Source organism: Eschscholzia californica, unplaced genomic scaffold, assembly GCF_041429995.1.
Source record: "Eschscholzia californica isolate CP2 unplaced genomic scaffold, dmEscCali1.0.p SCAF_6, whole genome shotgun sequence".
Lineage (NCBI taxonomy): Eukaryota > Viridiplantae > Streptophyta > Magnoliopsida > Ranunculales > Papaveraceae > Eschscholzia > Eschscholzia californica.
Genome location: NW_028238483.1, coordinates 23,221,893 through 23,236,478, shown reverse-complemented (window position 1 = coordinate 23,236,478; position 14,586 = coordinate 23,221,893). Strand labels below are relative to the sequence as shown.

The window sequence follows — 14,586 nt, the reverse complement described above, 5'->3', positions numbered from 1 at the left end:
TTTTGGGTGGAAATAAAAAAAAATAGATTTTTTTATTTCTCCCAAACAACCAAATCCTTTTCAGCTTCTTCTTCTTTTCTCCGGCAACTCCACCATCTCCGACGACTCCATCATCTCCGGCGACAATTTTTTTTTTTTTATTCTCCATCTCCGGCGAAGGGGAGGAGCCCCTTCGCCGGAGGTCTGGTTTCCAGACGAGTCTGGTTTGTTGACCAAACCAGATCCCGTCTTGTTTGATCTTCAAACCAGGCGCGTCTGGTTTGAACAAACCAGACGAGCTCCAGCGAAGGGGAGGACAAACCAGACGAGCTCCGGCGAAGGGGCTCCTCCCCTTCGCCGGAGAGAAAGACAAGAAAGAGAGAAGAAAGAGAAGAGAAGATGGTGAACTCGTCGGCAACATCCGGCCGGCGACTTTTTCCGGCGACATTAAAGGGGTGTTTGGTTTAATTTTTTTTTTGTTTTCCACCGTCTTCCCCGAAAACTTTAATGCTTTCCCCAAAACAGTAGCCTAAAAAAACTGACTTTGTTTTAAAGTTTATTCTTTTAATTTTTGACTTAAAAGTTTAAGTCATTTTACTGCCGAGGGATGGGTCAAAAGAAATTTCACGTTTTGTAGGGAAGTCTACGTTTGGAGGGAAGTTTGTTCACCTAATTACTTTTCCTTCAAAGAAAAGCTGCTATCTCTTGGTTCCTAATAACTGAGGGATACACCACCATTAAAATCAAATTTGCAGTAACTGACTACTAAAGGCACCATCATTGCCAGATTGTCCTCCTCATTTACTATCCAAATTTAATGGGAAGTGAATGACAGGGATACAGTTACCATTTCGTCCTGCTACAATCGAGCATATATAAATAAGATGTCGAGTGCATTTAGAATTCAGACCGAAGTAGTCTTAGTAGTAGGTGTAAAATGACGAGGCTACAATCCAGCATATATAAAAAAGATGGCGAGAGCATTTAGAATCCAGACCAAAGTAGACTGAGAAGTGGGTGTAAAATGACAAAGGTATTCCCCTTCGCCGTGTTTTTACCGGCGAAGGGGAACTTAGTGTTTCTACCGGCGAAGGGATAACTTAGAGAGGAGGGAAAAACATTAAAGTCGCCAGCCGGAACCGACTTAACGACAATGGATGTCGTTAGGTCAAACAGTAGTTGAGACATTGCCTCCTAAAGACACATTGCCTTAACCAAAGTAAGAATTGCCTTTAACGAAATTGCCTATAACAACTTTGGCAGTTGCTTATAACGACTTTAGGCATTGCCCGTAAAATCTCCCAAATTTTCTCTTAAAAACATACACTACAATTTTGTAGTTGTTATGTAATTGCTTTTTAAAAGCTAGTTTCATCGTCAATGAAAGTTTACCATCACTACAACCAATCAACTCCAACAAAAAAAAATATACAACCAATCAACCACTCTACCACTTCCGCCACAGCTTCACCACCATGACCACCACACCATCTCTACTGCAACAACTCCACCTCCTCAACCACAACCAGTCCAGAACCTTTGCCACCATCACCACCACTCGACCGCTCTTCGTAGTAGCCAAGAACTACCCGAAAGAAAAAAAAAAAAAAGACAATCTATATTCCCTGGAAAAGTAGTTTTGTTAATACAGATTTAGGGAAAGAAACTCAATCTCTCATCATCACAGCTAATCTTTTGCGGAAAAGTTTTAGATTTCAACTTTTGATTGACAAAATTGTTTCAAATGTCCAATTTCATTTCAAAGTCATTCAACCAACAGGTCTTGGAAATGACAACCACTCTTCAACACAATACATGACCTTTACTCTAAGCTCCTCCCGTTGGGCTCAATAGCAGTCTATATGTTGCACACGAAACTAAAGGCCAAAAAAAAGTACAGCTACTTGCCTGGATTACTTAACCAAAACAATTAACTATTTCGATATAACTGTACCATTTGTTGTATCTATGTCATATGATGTAATTAATCACTCAAAAAGAATATGGTGTTCCCTGAACAGAAATTGGCTCTAATGAGGTTTGAGCCACATCAAAAGTTCTGCCCCTCTAATTTCGAAACAAAACAGTAACTTTTCCACAGTTATCGACTCTCGAAACATTCTTCGAGCAAAGATAAATGGAAATGCTGAATGTAAAAAAGTTATATCGATGTCCATATACCAATGTGGATTTGACCTGACACTTAGAATCCTAAACCTCAAGCAGTTTAGACAGAATCAACCTCATCCGTCGTTTTTTCCTCACTGGCTAAATCATCTTCCTCAACTTTTTCTGTTCCTGCTCTCTGAGACAGTGCTTCCTTCAACCTTCTGATTTCAGATTCCTTTTCTTCTAAGCTCTCCTGTAATGTTAGTACCTAATGCCATATTTTCAACATCTAAGTTACTTAAGCATGTCAACAAAAGGGGGGGAAATAAGTAGAATACTATACAAAACACAGTTGTGGTTTATATATTCCCTCGGGAACCCAGAAAAACCTGAACTAACTGGAAAGAGAGAGAGAGAGAGGACTGCCGACCCTCGTCTCCTACCTCTCTTTCTTCACTCTATTAATAATTAAGAAATAGTAAGCGACCGGAGAGTAGAAACTAGAAAATGATGAAAAGGCAAAACCGTAAAGAGAAAAAGATAATTTTTACAAGGAACTGTTAGTTAGGGCCTACGCTGTCTATCGGTCAAATATAGGGGCCACACAGGAAGGCTGGTCAAATATTGGAGGCGTTTTGGGAACTCATAACTAATTTTTTACAGGCAAAGGGCCTGTATGAGTAATTTACAGGTCAGACATTATGGATGCCCTAAGATGGATCTGGAACACATAACAGACGACCGACTAAAATTTGTTCAATAGAGTGACATTTTGGAGCTAAGAGTTCGTAAAGACACTTATGAGCAAGTATTCCTTCAGAGCTTTTTTGATCTCCTGACCTCTCGTTCAGTATCAAAGAGTTTCACCCAAGAGTCTTAACTACTTGTCTAACCCAACTTACCAACTCATTTGATTTTTCCACATCATCAAGTAATCCGTCCATGTGCTTATGCAACCCTGCACATCCAAACAAAAGCATTAAAATCAATAAACCGATATGCCAGAATAACTTACAACAAATAATTAGAACTAGACATATTCTTCACAAATGTGTTTTGCCTATAAAATCTACGATAATTAATCCAAGGGAATCATGAAAACTCTTAAAATGAATATTCAGAAACAAAGTATAGGAATAGGCGTATTGCACAAAAACAACAATTAATCATCATCTTAAACCTTCAAAGAAATCAAGAACTTATAGGAGAATCAAGTGAATGCATAAAAAGACCGAAAGTTGTTTTCGAACTTCAAGTCAAAACCTACAATTTAACAAAATCAAACAAGTTCTACCTTCAGATTTCATAAGATATTAAGCACCAACAATAAAGAGTCGCATAAAGCTCTGTTTGCGCAAGCACAATTAATGTCCATTAGATATGAATCTTACCATCAAATTCTTTTCTGAGTTCTACATTTTGAGATTTCTGTAGAGCAAGTTTCATTGCTAGATCATGGATCTGCAAATCAAAGAAATGTAGTCCTTAAGCAGCAATCAGGAATCAAAACTTGTGCATCGAAAAGAGGCTGATATAAACTCTATCTAGAGTTTAAATACTGGAATCGCTTTCTATCGGAAAAATAAATACCATAACATGAGTTAAAAGGGCAGTTGAGGTTAGCGGAAGCATAAATATACAAGCGCACAAGAAATGTGCAACAACTTGTCCATTGTGGGATAATACTTGTTCTATACCTTTCCTTCAGTGGCGATCTGTCCAATCTCCTCATTTTCCACCTGCAAGGTCCTACATTTGGCCATAATCATTGTTCCCATCTTGCTGGATGGGGTAAAATTAATAGCATTAAGATTATCCTCCAGTTCTTTTACTTTCTTATCCTTCTCCTCAACCAGTTTCTGCTAGTGCGAAAAAGCAAAGATTAGTAGCTCTTACCAAAACAAAGAAGCAAAAGTAGGACAAAAGTCACAGGAGCTGTTTTAGCTCAAAGATAAAAAAATATATCAAAATAATACACTTTCAACAAATTCTTTTCATCAGATTAATGTATCCTCAAGCGTTCTCGCATTAAAAAAAAAAAATCAAAGTACTTAAGAATTACCCAAATTAGAACCAGAGACAAGTATTATTACGACTATCAAGTTCCAATAAAATACAAAACAAGGGATCAATGGACCACCTTTTTCTTCACTTATACTTGCTTGGGGGATTTGGAAGTTTTTTTATAGTTCCCCTATTGGTTAGGACCATTCGAAGGATTTGAATGAACTTCTTTGTTCTTGGAGGACAAGTATTCACAAAGAAGGTAAAAAGCTATGGGACCTAATACCCCGTGCTGTTATATGACGTATAAGGAAGGCTTGTAATAGGGGTGTCTTTCAAGGGAAAAAGATTTGACTTCGACGACATTAAGGTGACGATTCATATGCTACTCTTCTTTAGGGCCAAGGTGAAGAATAGAACAAAATTAGGGACTTCACTCATAATTCTCAAAGGCAATCCCTGCAACACTGTAAACGTTTTAGTGTCTAAGTGCATTGTTTTCCAGAACCTCTGTTTCTGTTTATTGAAACTTGTGCATTATCATATATTAACATATGAATTCTTTCTCTTGTTCAAAAGATACAATAAGAGATGAAGTTTTCCATAAGTGCAAGTTCTTGGAGAGAAAGATAAAATCATATGAAAGTTACTTTGAAAAGCTGGGATTCCGATTCAAATTGGTTATACCAGTCCCTCCATACTAGGGTTTATAGAAGGATCAGATCCAGCCATAAAGTGTAGATCTGGGATAATTACACAATCCTGGAACTTGACAAGACTTTCTCATACCAAATCTAGCAAGTGGTCTATCATGCTTGAAGTTCAAAACTGCTAACAATTTATATCAGAGAGAATCTTTCCTTGTAAAAAAAACATTAACTAAAGACCTGGTATTAAAGACAATAACCTACAGTACCTTTAAACGCGTAAATTGCTCATGTATAGCTGGATCAAGCAATAACCTCCTTGCCTGTCAACATGAACAAACTCTGTAACTTTGTGAGACAAATATTTAATGTAATACCACTATCGCATTTGTTAATATGCAAGGTTTTAAAATACGTTTTTACGCCTCAAGGCGGTTTGCTCTCACAAGGCGAGGCGGTGCCTCGAGGCGCGCCTCAATGCGTAAAATACGTAAAAGATTTGCTGAACGAAATGACATCAGTTATGTAAAAATATAACATAACAAGTTTTTCTACTTTACTACCATAGTGTAAAGTCTGAAGTGTTGCCAAACAACTCAAAATAACAGTGAAAAACAAAACTGAAATTTCTAAAGAAGTTATTGGATTCAAACGGACAAACTTCGATAATGACTTAAAATACGTACACCTGGACAGTTATTTCAAACATTGTTAATATGTATCCGATAAGAAAATAAAGAATACAAGCTACAAGGGACACCAGATAACCAATACTTAAGGACTTGACGTTAACAGACCAGAATGCATGAAACCTTCCAAAATAAAATACCATGAGCATATATCTCAGTGTGGAAATGGCTCTTCGTGAAACCATCAAACTAGGTCATATTACCAATAAAAAGGGAAAAAAAATATTCTTAGAGATTTACGATACAAGTGACTAGTGTCACTAACCAAATCAAGTGCTTTTAACACCTCGCTGTAAAAAGATAACATGAACATTACTCCAGCAGCAATGTCACTAAGAAGATGAGGATACACAGATATAGACTCCAAGGTGAAAGGTCATATTGATTTAGTAGCTCAAGAAGACATGATGAAAGTCGAGAAGATTGTTAAGTGGTGTTATCCCATGAGGTTGCCCTCAGTAAGCGATACACTGCCAGGTAAATAGACTACTGCTTAGAACTCCATAATAAATAAGTGACCATCAACTCCTATTTCCACTGTTCCACAGATAAAATTAGACGAGTATGTCTCTCCTATATCAAACATTATAGCTTACACAAATACTAAATGAAACCCGTCCAGATGTACGGTTAGTATCCAGGTACCTGCATTGACGGTGGCTTCAATTGCACTTTGAGATCCCGAACAGCAGACTGGAAATATGTAATTGCTACTTAATGTTAGAGACTATAACACACAAGATTTCATAGTAAATAAAGAAAAGCCATGTATCTATTACATCCTAACCTTCAATTCCGCTATCTCCTGTTCTCGTTTTGCAAATGTTACAATAAAAGCAGCTTCCTTTTTCTTTGCCTTCTCAAGCTGAAAAAAGGTGACAATGAAAACTAGGGTACTTATCTCTATTTATGCTGCCACAAAAGTGAAATACAGAACACCGACCTGTTCTTTCAGGGACTCCTCAGAAGACTTCAAGGTTTGAAGATATCTGACCACTAACACAGGTTCTACAAAAATAGAAAGAACTCACGGAAGCTTGTGAGACAACAACAAAAAAGCATAGAGGTAATAGTAAACAAAATCATATGTATGGAAATCTTTTCTTCCAAAATATCACCCCTTGGATCCAGCTAGGCCCACTACTAATTTCTCAATTGAAAATTTGTTTGTTCAATGTATCACATCTCATAGCAAGACTGGTTGTTCAATATGTGTGCTTGCGTGTCTGTTGTATGTGTGCGTGTCTGTCTGTTTATCATGTGGGATCTCAAAAATTTGGCGGCCTGAGTTAGGGATGAAAATTGTGATAAGGCCAATACTTCTTTATGACTGAGGAAAAAACTATGATTGGTAAGGTTACTTCTTGTTCTTATGACTGGGACATAAGTCGTGTTTTATTATAAGAAGTGAAAGAGCTAACCTGGAGATTTGCCGTCTGGTATGATGGGCTCATTCTGAAAGACGGAATGCCATTTTTGAATTTCTGATTTTGCTGCATCAAGCGCCACCTAAATAAGTAGATAAATAAATAAAATAAACAAGGAAGTAGAAAATTTTCTAACAGCAAGCTCCCAATTCAGGATAAAATGTAACCCACAGATACATGAGAAACAAAATGAGGTTATGGAGTAACTCCATAACATGGTCCATCTTCTGACTTTTATGTACTTAAGAATTCCATTTGCCTTATTTTAATGAGGTATAGCATTACTGCTATGAGACACAGTTACTGAGTCACAAAACATACTACTATATCAGAAGATGTTTCCAAGTGTCAGAAAAAACACATCTCTGTGAGAAACTTCAAACTACTAAAATCCAATATCAGCATATATTTACATGTAGTTTGTATTATGTTTATTTGGCACAAACCAGACTCGCACTCTGTAGCAGTTGAGTCCTAACTTATAACTGGTGAAAAAAACTCTTCATCTTAAATGATGCCACTAATCATTGTGGATAAAATGACAAGATGCTTATAATGGAAGAGAAAAAAAAAAGTAAAAAGTGCAAGTCCAACCTCCAATGCACAAGCCCGATATTTCAAATGGCCAAATTCAGCATATGGTTCACCAATTCAAATAACAAAAAATTCAAAAGACAAAACAGAGATGAAAGGAACTATAATAAGAGAAGAAGAAACACATACCTGACATGTTGCAAGGTCATCCTTACAGTTCTGGAGACTACAAGATTAAAAGAAAAGTTAAATGGAATTTATGAGATAAACTCTAAACCAGTTAGCTTATAAATGCAACTAAATTCGAAGACTTATATATCCACCAGACTATGATACCTTTCACGAAGAGATAAAATCATTCCAGTGGTAGCCCCAGGTGCTGATTCTTCTACTTTGGCCCTTTGCTGATGTGACAAGAAATTTAAAAGAAAATTCTCATTTTGAATTTTGTGAAAATCAAATTTACCTCGTCTTACTTTAACCCAAGGTGGACTTAGTTCATTTCTTTACCCGAAACAATAACAACAAAAGAAATAAAAGGATTAGGAAGCCTCAAAGCAATAAACATCAAGTAATAGCCTATGAGGACTTCTCAGAAAAACGAACAGTAATAGTCAATGTGGCAACTCGCGATGCAAAATGTGGATTCTAAGAACGAAACAAATGAAACACTAAACGTTTGATATATCCAAAATGACTAACTGAGACATTGACGGTAACATACACCAAACTGTCATAGTCATAGGATGCGGCTTTTATCGGTAGTTAGTTGTGGGTTCATGATTTAGAGTTTGTGAATACGATCTGTGAAGGATATCTGATTTCTTTCTGGGACTTCCATAATTTCATACTAATCGCCAATGGAAATGATATCACAAAACAATAAAACGTCGATATATATCCCCAATATATCTTGTATGATATATAGCTACTTGCCGATACGCAAAAAATGTCTTATATATCATTAGTATATTCTTACATATCATAGATATGTTTTTGATATATAGTCATTTTCTCTAAATTCCTAGTTCTACAAACAACGCTGACTAATTCTGATTCAATTTTAGGTTAACAAACCAAATCATTCTATCATTAAACAACTCATGCTAACATAAAAGTATTAGGAGAAACCAATTCTGAACAAATACAATCTTTCGAACTCTCATTTAAAAAAAATTAGATTTTCAGATGACAACGATGTACCTTAGAACCGAATAAATCATCATCGTCGTCGTCATCCAGGTCTCCAAAACTCCGTTTGCTACCTATTATTCCACCATTAGAACTAAATCTATGAATTTGAGTTCCATACATAACAGATAATAAAACGAGAAATGATGACAACCTGATCGCTTGTTATTCGTTCCAGGAGAATCTCCACCGAAATCATCCTCCTAATTTTCAAAATCGGAATGAAAAGATCAAATCAAACCTCTCAACCACAGAATTGAAGAAAGAAGATAGCAGCTTCAAATATCAAGTAGAAAATTAGAATTCTTACGTCGTTAGCCATCAACTGAAAAACCCTAGAAATACTCCCGCGGTTTTGTGAATGGGCGGGGGAAATTTGTATTTCCCTGAATTCTCAAGTCTAAGATTTTGGGCAACTCCTATTTTAACCTGATTTAAGTATTTTATTGTTCATTTTGGCTTGTATTTTAGTTGGTCTTTACGTCCGTATCTATAAGATTTAGATTTGACGTGGTTCGTGTTTATTACATTTTATTGATGTACTAATATCATTATAATCACTATCATAGTAAATGGCCCTGTGAAGTCAAATATATTCTTTCAACAAAAAAAAAAAAAAAAAGTCAAATATATTACTTGGCGAAGAAATACCCTATATATTAAAACAGGTCAGCCGGTTACAAGAGGGACAATTTTGCCGTCTAATTTTATTGGGAGTTTAATAAAAGATCGCATCCGACAACTAGTATAAAACATCTTCATGTAAATTAAATCAAAACAGAAAGGTATTAGTGTAAATCGATCAAAATCGGCTAGAATATATTTGCAATAACTACTACCCACGTTTTTCTTTCCAAAATCGACATCATTTTTATTACTGATTGTTCTCTCTTTTTCCATCTCGACTCTCCAAAGGGTTCTTAAGAATTTTGATTTAAATGCCATCTTGGGCTTTAGCCAAGAGAGATTTGTCACACGCTCGGAAACCTAGTACTTATTTAGGTGGCACAGTATAGATACAATGAAGTGAAAATTGACGGCATAGTCAAGAAGTACGACTACTGAAATATATTATTGTTCTCATAAAAAAAAAAAAGAAATATATTATTGTCATACTGAGAGCAAGTCAGCACACTCTAGCTCAGCACCATGGTCAACCATGAAGAAGGTAGCTAGGTCGGGCCTGCCCTTTCAACTATGTTATCTTTTGTTTGATTAATTATGAAGACAATCTAGCCAAGAATACTCCATGTTATAAGTTTAACTCCACAATGCACAACTGCAATTAAAGGTAAACAACTGTCCTCGATCCGTGAAGCTTTTGAATAGGTTACAAATTTTCAAATGAATTAGTTTCGATGAAATACGAAATCATGCCCCCCGAAACAAATCGCAAAGGAAAAAAGGAACAAGACACAAAAAAGAACAACGCTTAAATTACGAAATAAAGATCTCTAAATTAGCATCCTTACATATCATACATGACCATCTCTGGATCGAGGAGTTCCAGTTCTATTCAGTTAACTTCAATCTAAAATCCTATCCTTGTGACATAGGTGAGCACAAATTATAGTTTACATGTCTTTAACCTCATCGATCATCGTACAATCTGAAGTTGTTCATCCTATAGAGTTGATAGTTAGGGGTGATAAACGAGCTGATCTCGTTGGTGGTGAAGAGATCTTCCTGTTTTTAGTTTGTCATTTCTTGACCTGTTATAAACGACACAATTATAATTCAGTTGAGAACGTAAAGATCAAACCCAAGGGATTCAAGAAGGCATACCTGCCAGAATATATGACCTGTACTACTAAGAGCATCTCCAATGCAAAACTCAAAAAAATTTCAGATGTCTTGTGTGTCAAGTCTCAATTAGATTCTCTTTCCTAGATAACAATATTGATATCCTCAATTAAAAGACATCTCCAATGCAATGCAATACTCTAGAAACCTAAAAACTACTTGGGTGACATTTTCTAGACGAGTAGTTAAATTTTTAGTATTGATTGGAGTACTGGACAATTGATATCCTCAATAGAAATCTCAAATATTGAGTTCTCTTGAGACATCCATTTTTTTACTGTCATAACATCTTAAGATCCAAACTAAGTTTTGCATTGGAGGGAGTTTTTGTCAAAAACTAAAAAAATCCTACGTGTTAGAGTTTTTCAAATTAAGTCTTGCATTGGAGATACTCTAACTCGCCACTACCTTAGAGATTCTCAGTGTGCAAAAAGTGAGGAGATCCGAAAATTTCAATAGGTTTCTACTTTTACAGTACAATTAGACAACATGGTTCATAGTAGAGGATACAATGAATGATCAGGGGCTCGGAATAATAGTCATAAGACACTTGGATTTCCATATTGAAAAATGAAACCTGCCAATTTCAACTATAAGAAACTGGACACCGGTCTTCCACATTTTAACGTTGTATATGTGGCTGGTCAGGCATGTAACAATTGTTCTTACCATGACACTTGTTAAATGACCTTAATGTGATGAACTACAAGTTGTCAAGGAAATGCTTCTTCACTGAAAATGAAAGTAGGAAATATATATATATATATATATATATTAATAGAATATCACTTTTGGGATACCTTAAAACGAGGGGATCGACGAACAGATGATGCAGATGCAGGAGATAGTATTGTCGATTTACTCTTTCGACCAAGGTTCATCTTTTTGTAAGATGCGTTCACTGCTCCAGGCTGTTGTGGCAGTTGATTTCTAGCTTTTGGGGATCCACTTCCGTCAACTGAAATTGAAGAGGCGGGTGCAGATATAGAAATTGCACATGAATCGGGATAGGTTGAAGTAGCTTCATCTGGTACTCCTGATAAATTAGGGATGAAATGGTAGACTTATAAGAGAGCAAAATAGAAGTGCAGAACCAAAAAGTCATAATTATCATCAGCAAAGATAATGGTGGTTCAGGTATCAACTAACTACAGTGGATGCACGACGGAAGTAATACGGATGCAAGATAAAGGAGCATACCAATTGATGCAGCAGCTTGAAACTTATTTCTCATAATCCGGACAAACTTGAACAAACCATTAGTTCGATTCAGCTCGTGTATTAACTCTTTCGTGTCATCCAAGTATGGATCACAATCTAGCACTGAGAAGAATTGGATATTGAAAGAAGCATATCAAAATTTCAATGGCTTCAATACTTTTAACCATGAGAAATGAGAATTTTCAGGAAAACAACAAAGTAAAAGTACCCACTTACAAGTATACATATTGTCAGCATGTCGAACAGTAAATGAGTACTCTTGACGTGGATTGTCCATGTTAATATTATTGAATATAAATTTGACTCCTGATATGATACCAAATTTTAGTACAATGGTGCGCTTTCATACTCTCATACCATAAGAGTATAAATACACACACACACACACACACACACACACACACACACACACACACACACACACACACACACAGATATATATTTAAAAAAAATGTCATTCTGTCGGAGAGGAATAGTTACCATGTCCTCCTTCAATTTTTAAGCCAAGAACCTTTATGTACCACGAGATAGCATCTTCTATGTCTTCTTTGTGTTTTATCTCTTCGTTGCCATTTTTTTCAAGGCTTCCCAAAGCTTTCATAAAAAAGGAGGAAGCGAGATTCAGGCATAGGCAAATTTACTAGATAGTAGTATTCAGTCTCTTATATCTTAATAGTAGATTATCCATGTTGAACTCTTTCACTCATTCCTTTCTCTCTTCATAATTTATATTTTTTAATTAAATCTACCAAGACAACAATACTCACCTTGTGATTGTTGAGAAATTATTGATGCATACTCATCTTTCCTAGCTGTTTGAGTTTGGACAATCCTTTTGAGTTCTTCTGTTCTCGATTTGGCAGCAGAAATGGAATCGGCTATAGCCATGCGCTTGGCCTCTTTACGGGTCTTCACTGTAAACGGTAAAAGGGAGAGTAACTATTATAAGATATTTCACTATGTAATCAGCAAAAGTTAAAGAGGCATTAGGATCCTTGCAAAAAGAAAAATGTATGATATACCCATACATCTTAAAACCTATAAGGCCGTGTCCGGCACATGGGAAAGTAATGTGATTACTAGGAATATCTATCCTGTAATGTGATTCTTAGTAATCGGAATACCTTATTTATTGTATAATTTGGTAAAGTAAGGGAATAGAATTGAAATGCGATTCCTGGTAATTGCATTCCATTCCCACACGTCAAACATGGTCTAAATGCTGAAGTGGTTTGAACAATAAAAGCTAAAACAACGTTGCAGGAAATCCAAGTAAAAGAGAGAAAAGTTATCCATATGTGATAGTTAATCAAAGAATGAAACCATAGCCGCATTGCTTCATTAATACCGTCAATTTTGCGGCTTACCATAAACAAAGATCACAACTTCAACTAAAACAGAACCTAAAAATGGGATATAGCATGAAATTTCGTAATACACGGTATTTGCCACATTATCTACTTAAAATAACTCAAATTTAGTGAAAGAACAATATATGGGTAGATATACCTGCTAGAGCTTTAACCAATTCATCTTCTTTTTCTCTCAGGCGAGCTTTGAGCTGTCCAACTTTTTCTAGAAGTTAAAAGAAAACACAGGAATTACAAATGCAAACCTTGACAAGATAAAGAAACTGTTATTTTTAGTATACTTTCAACTTCAAAGTAGAACCTAAACCTCATCAAACTCAGCCAAAATAACCTAATTCCTAATAAAGAACCCTAATTTTCAAACTGAAATAGTAAACCTCAACCATATCAATAAAGACTATTTTTTTTTTAGCGAAAATACAACTGTGAATTCTCAAAAAAAAAACCTAAATTTCCTAACTAGAAACGACAATTCAACTGAAATCCCCCAATTCTGTCACAGTACAAAATGAAAAAGAGGTCGATATATATGTAGTACTAGTACCTTGATTTAGGGCAGTTTGTTCGGCACTGAGCTTAACCGATTGGAGTGAATTCTTAAAGAAAGTCAGTGATGAACTCATTTTATCCTGTTGAATTGAGATCTCTTTATCACAGATCAAACGAAACTCCTGCATTTTCTTTTGAATCGGATCCACCATTTCTTGAATTTTTAGTATAGAGAGAGAAAGAGTAAAGAGCTGAGAATGAGAGAGAGATTTCAAATTCGCAGGGAAGTCATTTTATAATCGTGGAGATAAATCCCGGCGAGCTCTAGTACTGGAAAAACCCTTGCTTTCTTTTTCTTTATGTCGTCGATCCACGCGCCAACCTAAATTCGAAATTGAAATTCCAAAGATTTATTATCCGGAGGGTGCTACTGCTAAAAGCACCCCCAAAGTTATTAGTTGAGGTTAGTGGTCATTGACCCGAGCACTACTTATTATATAAACATCCACAACTTAAATCTTCAAAAAAATTTACATCTCCGACTCCAACCACTTCAATCTTCCACCGGAATCACCTCCACACTTCCGACGAGCTTTGAAATGGGAAAAATGTAAGTCGAGACTTCAAGAGTAAGAAAACGATTAGAGGAAATAATCACCTTCAACTCTTCATGAAGCACAGTGAAATTGAAAACCTGGTTCAAAATGCAACATAATAGTTACCGCACCTTGTTAGACCTCTAGGGTTAGGGCGGAGGTTTTAGAGAGAGAAATTGGGGAAATTTTCTGAAGTAAAGGAAAAGAAGGGAAGAAAAAGGTGGTCTGCCCTTCAGTTTGGGTTCCAAGTCAAACGGTCAGTGGGGAGGTGCCATTTTGGTAGGGGGCGCTCATAAAGAAAGTGTAACATGCTAGGTCCTGGACTAACCAGTATGTTTGGACATAGTTTTAATGTTTTTGTTTTCTCTTTTTGGCATATTCTACCTTATTCATGTACGTTGATATCTTTGATTTCTCAATTTCTCTTAAAGAAGATGAGTGAAGTTATACAATGCACCTCTTCAGTTATGATATTTTGGTGTATTACGGTACTTACTGTATTTATGTTTTTTCTCTTAGTTTACTGT

General features: G+C 36.0%; 2 protein-coding genes across 2 annotated transcripts; both read right to left on the bottom strand.

The window, feature by feature from the left end:
* Window positions 1-1,892: 1,892 nt before the first annotated feature.
* LOC147532616 (FKBP12-interacting protein of 37 kDa-like) lies at window positions 1,893-9,074 on the bottom strand. Its single transcript, XM_086647859.1, has 14 exons — window positions 8,891-9,074; window positions 8,735-8,783; window positions 8,593-8,654; window positions 7,726-7,793; window positions 7,579-7,615; window positions 6,850-6,937; window positions 6,372-6,436; window positions 6,216-6,293; window positions 6,074-6,121; window positions 5,009-5,062; window positions 3,786-3,947; window positions 3,480-3,549; window positions 2,991-3,046; window positions 1,893-2,356 (listed from the first exon to the last, which is right to left on the bottom strand). Exons 1-14 carry the CDS (start codon window positions 8,900-8,902, stop codon window positions 2,207-2,209), a joined length of 999 nt encoding a protein of 332 aa, XP_086503985.1. The 5' UTR covers window positions 8,903-9,074; the 3' UTR covers window positions 1,893-2,206.
* A 924-nt stretch (window positions 9,075-9,998) lies between these two features.
* On the bottom strand, window positions 9,999-14,369 carry LOC147532615 (kinetochore protein). Its single transcript, XM_086649378.1, has 8 exons — window positions 13,519-14,369; window positions 13,114-13,179; window positions 12,372-12,518; window positions 12,085-12,198; window positions 11,821-11,910; window positions 11,584-11,706; window positions 11,184-11,419; window positions 9,999-10,292 (listed from the first exon to the last, which is right to left on the bottom strand). The coding sequence occupies exons 1-8, from the start codon at window positions 13,673-13,675 to the stop codon at window positions 10,281-10,283; spliced, it is 945 nt and encodes a 314-aa protein (XP_086505504.1). The 5' UTR covers window positions 13,676-14,369; the 3' UTR covers window positions 9,999-10,280.
* Window positions 14,370-14,586: the final 217 nt, after the last annotated feature.

Excerpts from the sequence above, each read along its gene's own strand:
- LOC147532616 (XM_086647859.1), bottom strand. Across the intron at positions 6,437-6,849 it reads ACCAGACGGCAAATCTCCAG|AACCTGTGTTAGTGGTCAGA; the intron begins GTTAGCTCTTTC and ends CTATTTTTGTAG. Across the intron at positions 6,122-6,215 it reads AGGAGATAGCGGAATTGAAG|TCTGCTGTTCGGGATCTCAA; the intron begins GTTAGGATGTAA and ends ACATATTTCCAG.
- LOC147532615 (XM_086649378.1), bottom strand. The coding sequence starts at position 13,675 with ATGGTGGATCCGATTCAAAAGAAAATGCAGGAGTTTCGTTTGATCTGT. Across the intron at positions 12,199-12,371 it reads AATTTCTCAACAATCACAAG|CTTTGGGAAGCCTTGAAAAA; the intron begins GTGAGTATTGTT and ends TTTTTATGAAAG. Across the intron at positions 11,707-11,820 it reads TGCTGACAATATGTATACTT|TGCTAGATTGTGATCCATAC; the intron begins GTAAGTGGGTAC and ends AATTCTTCTCAG.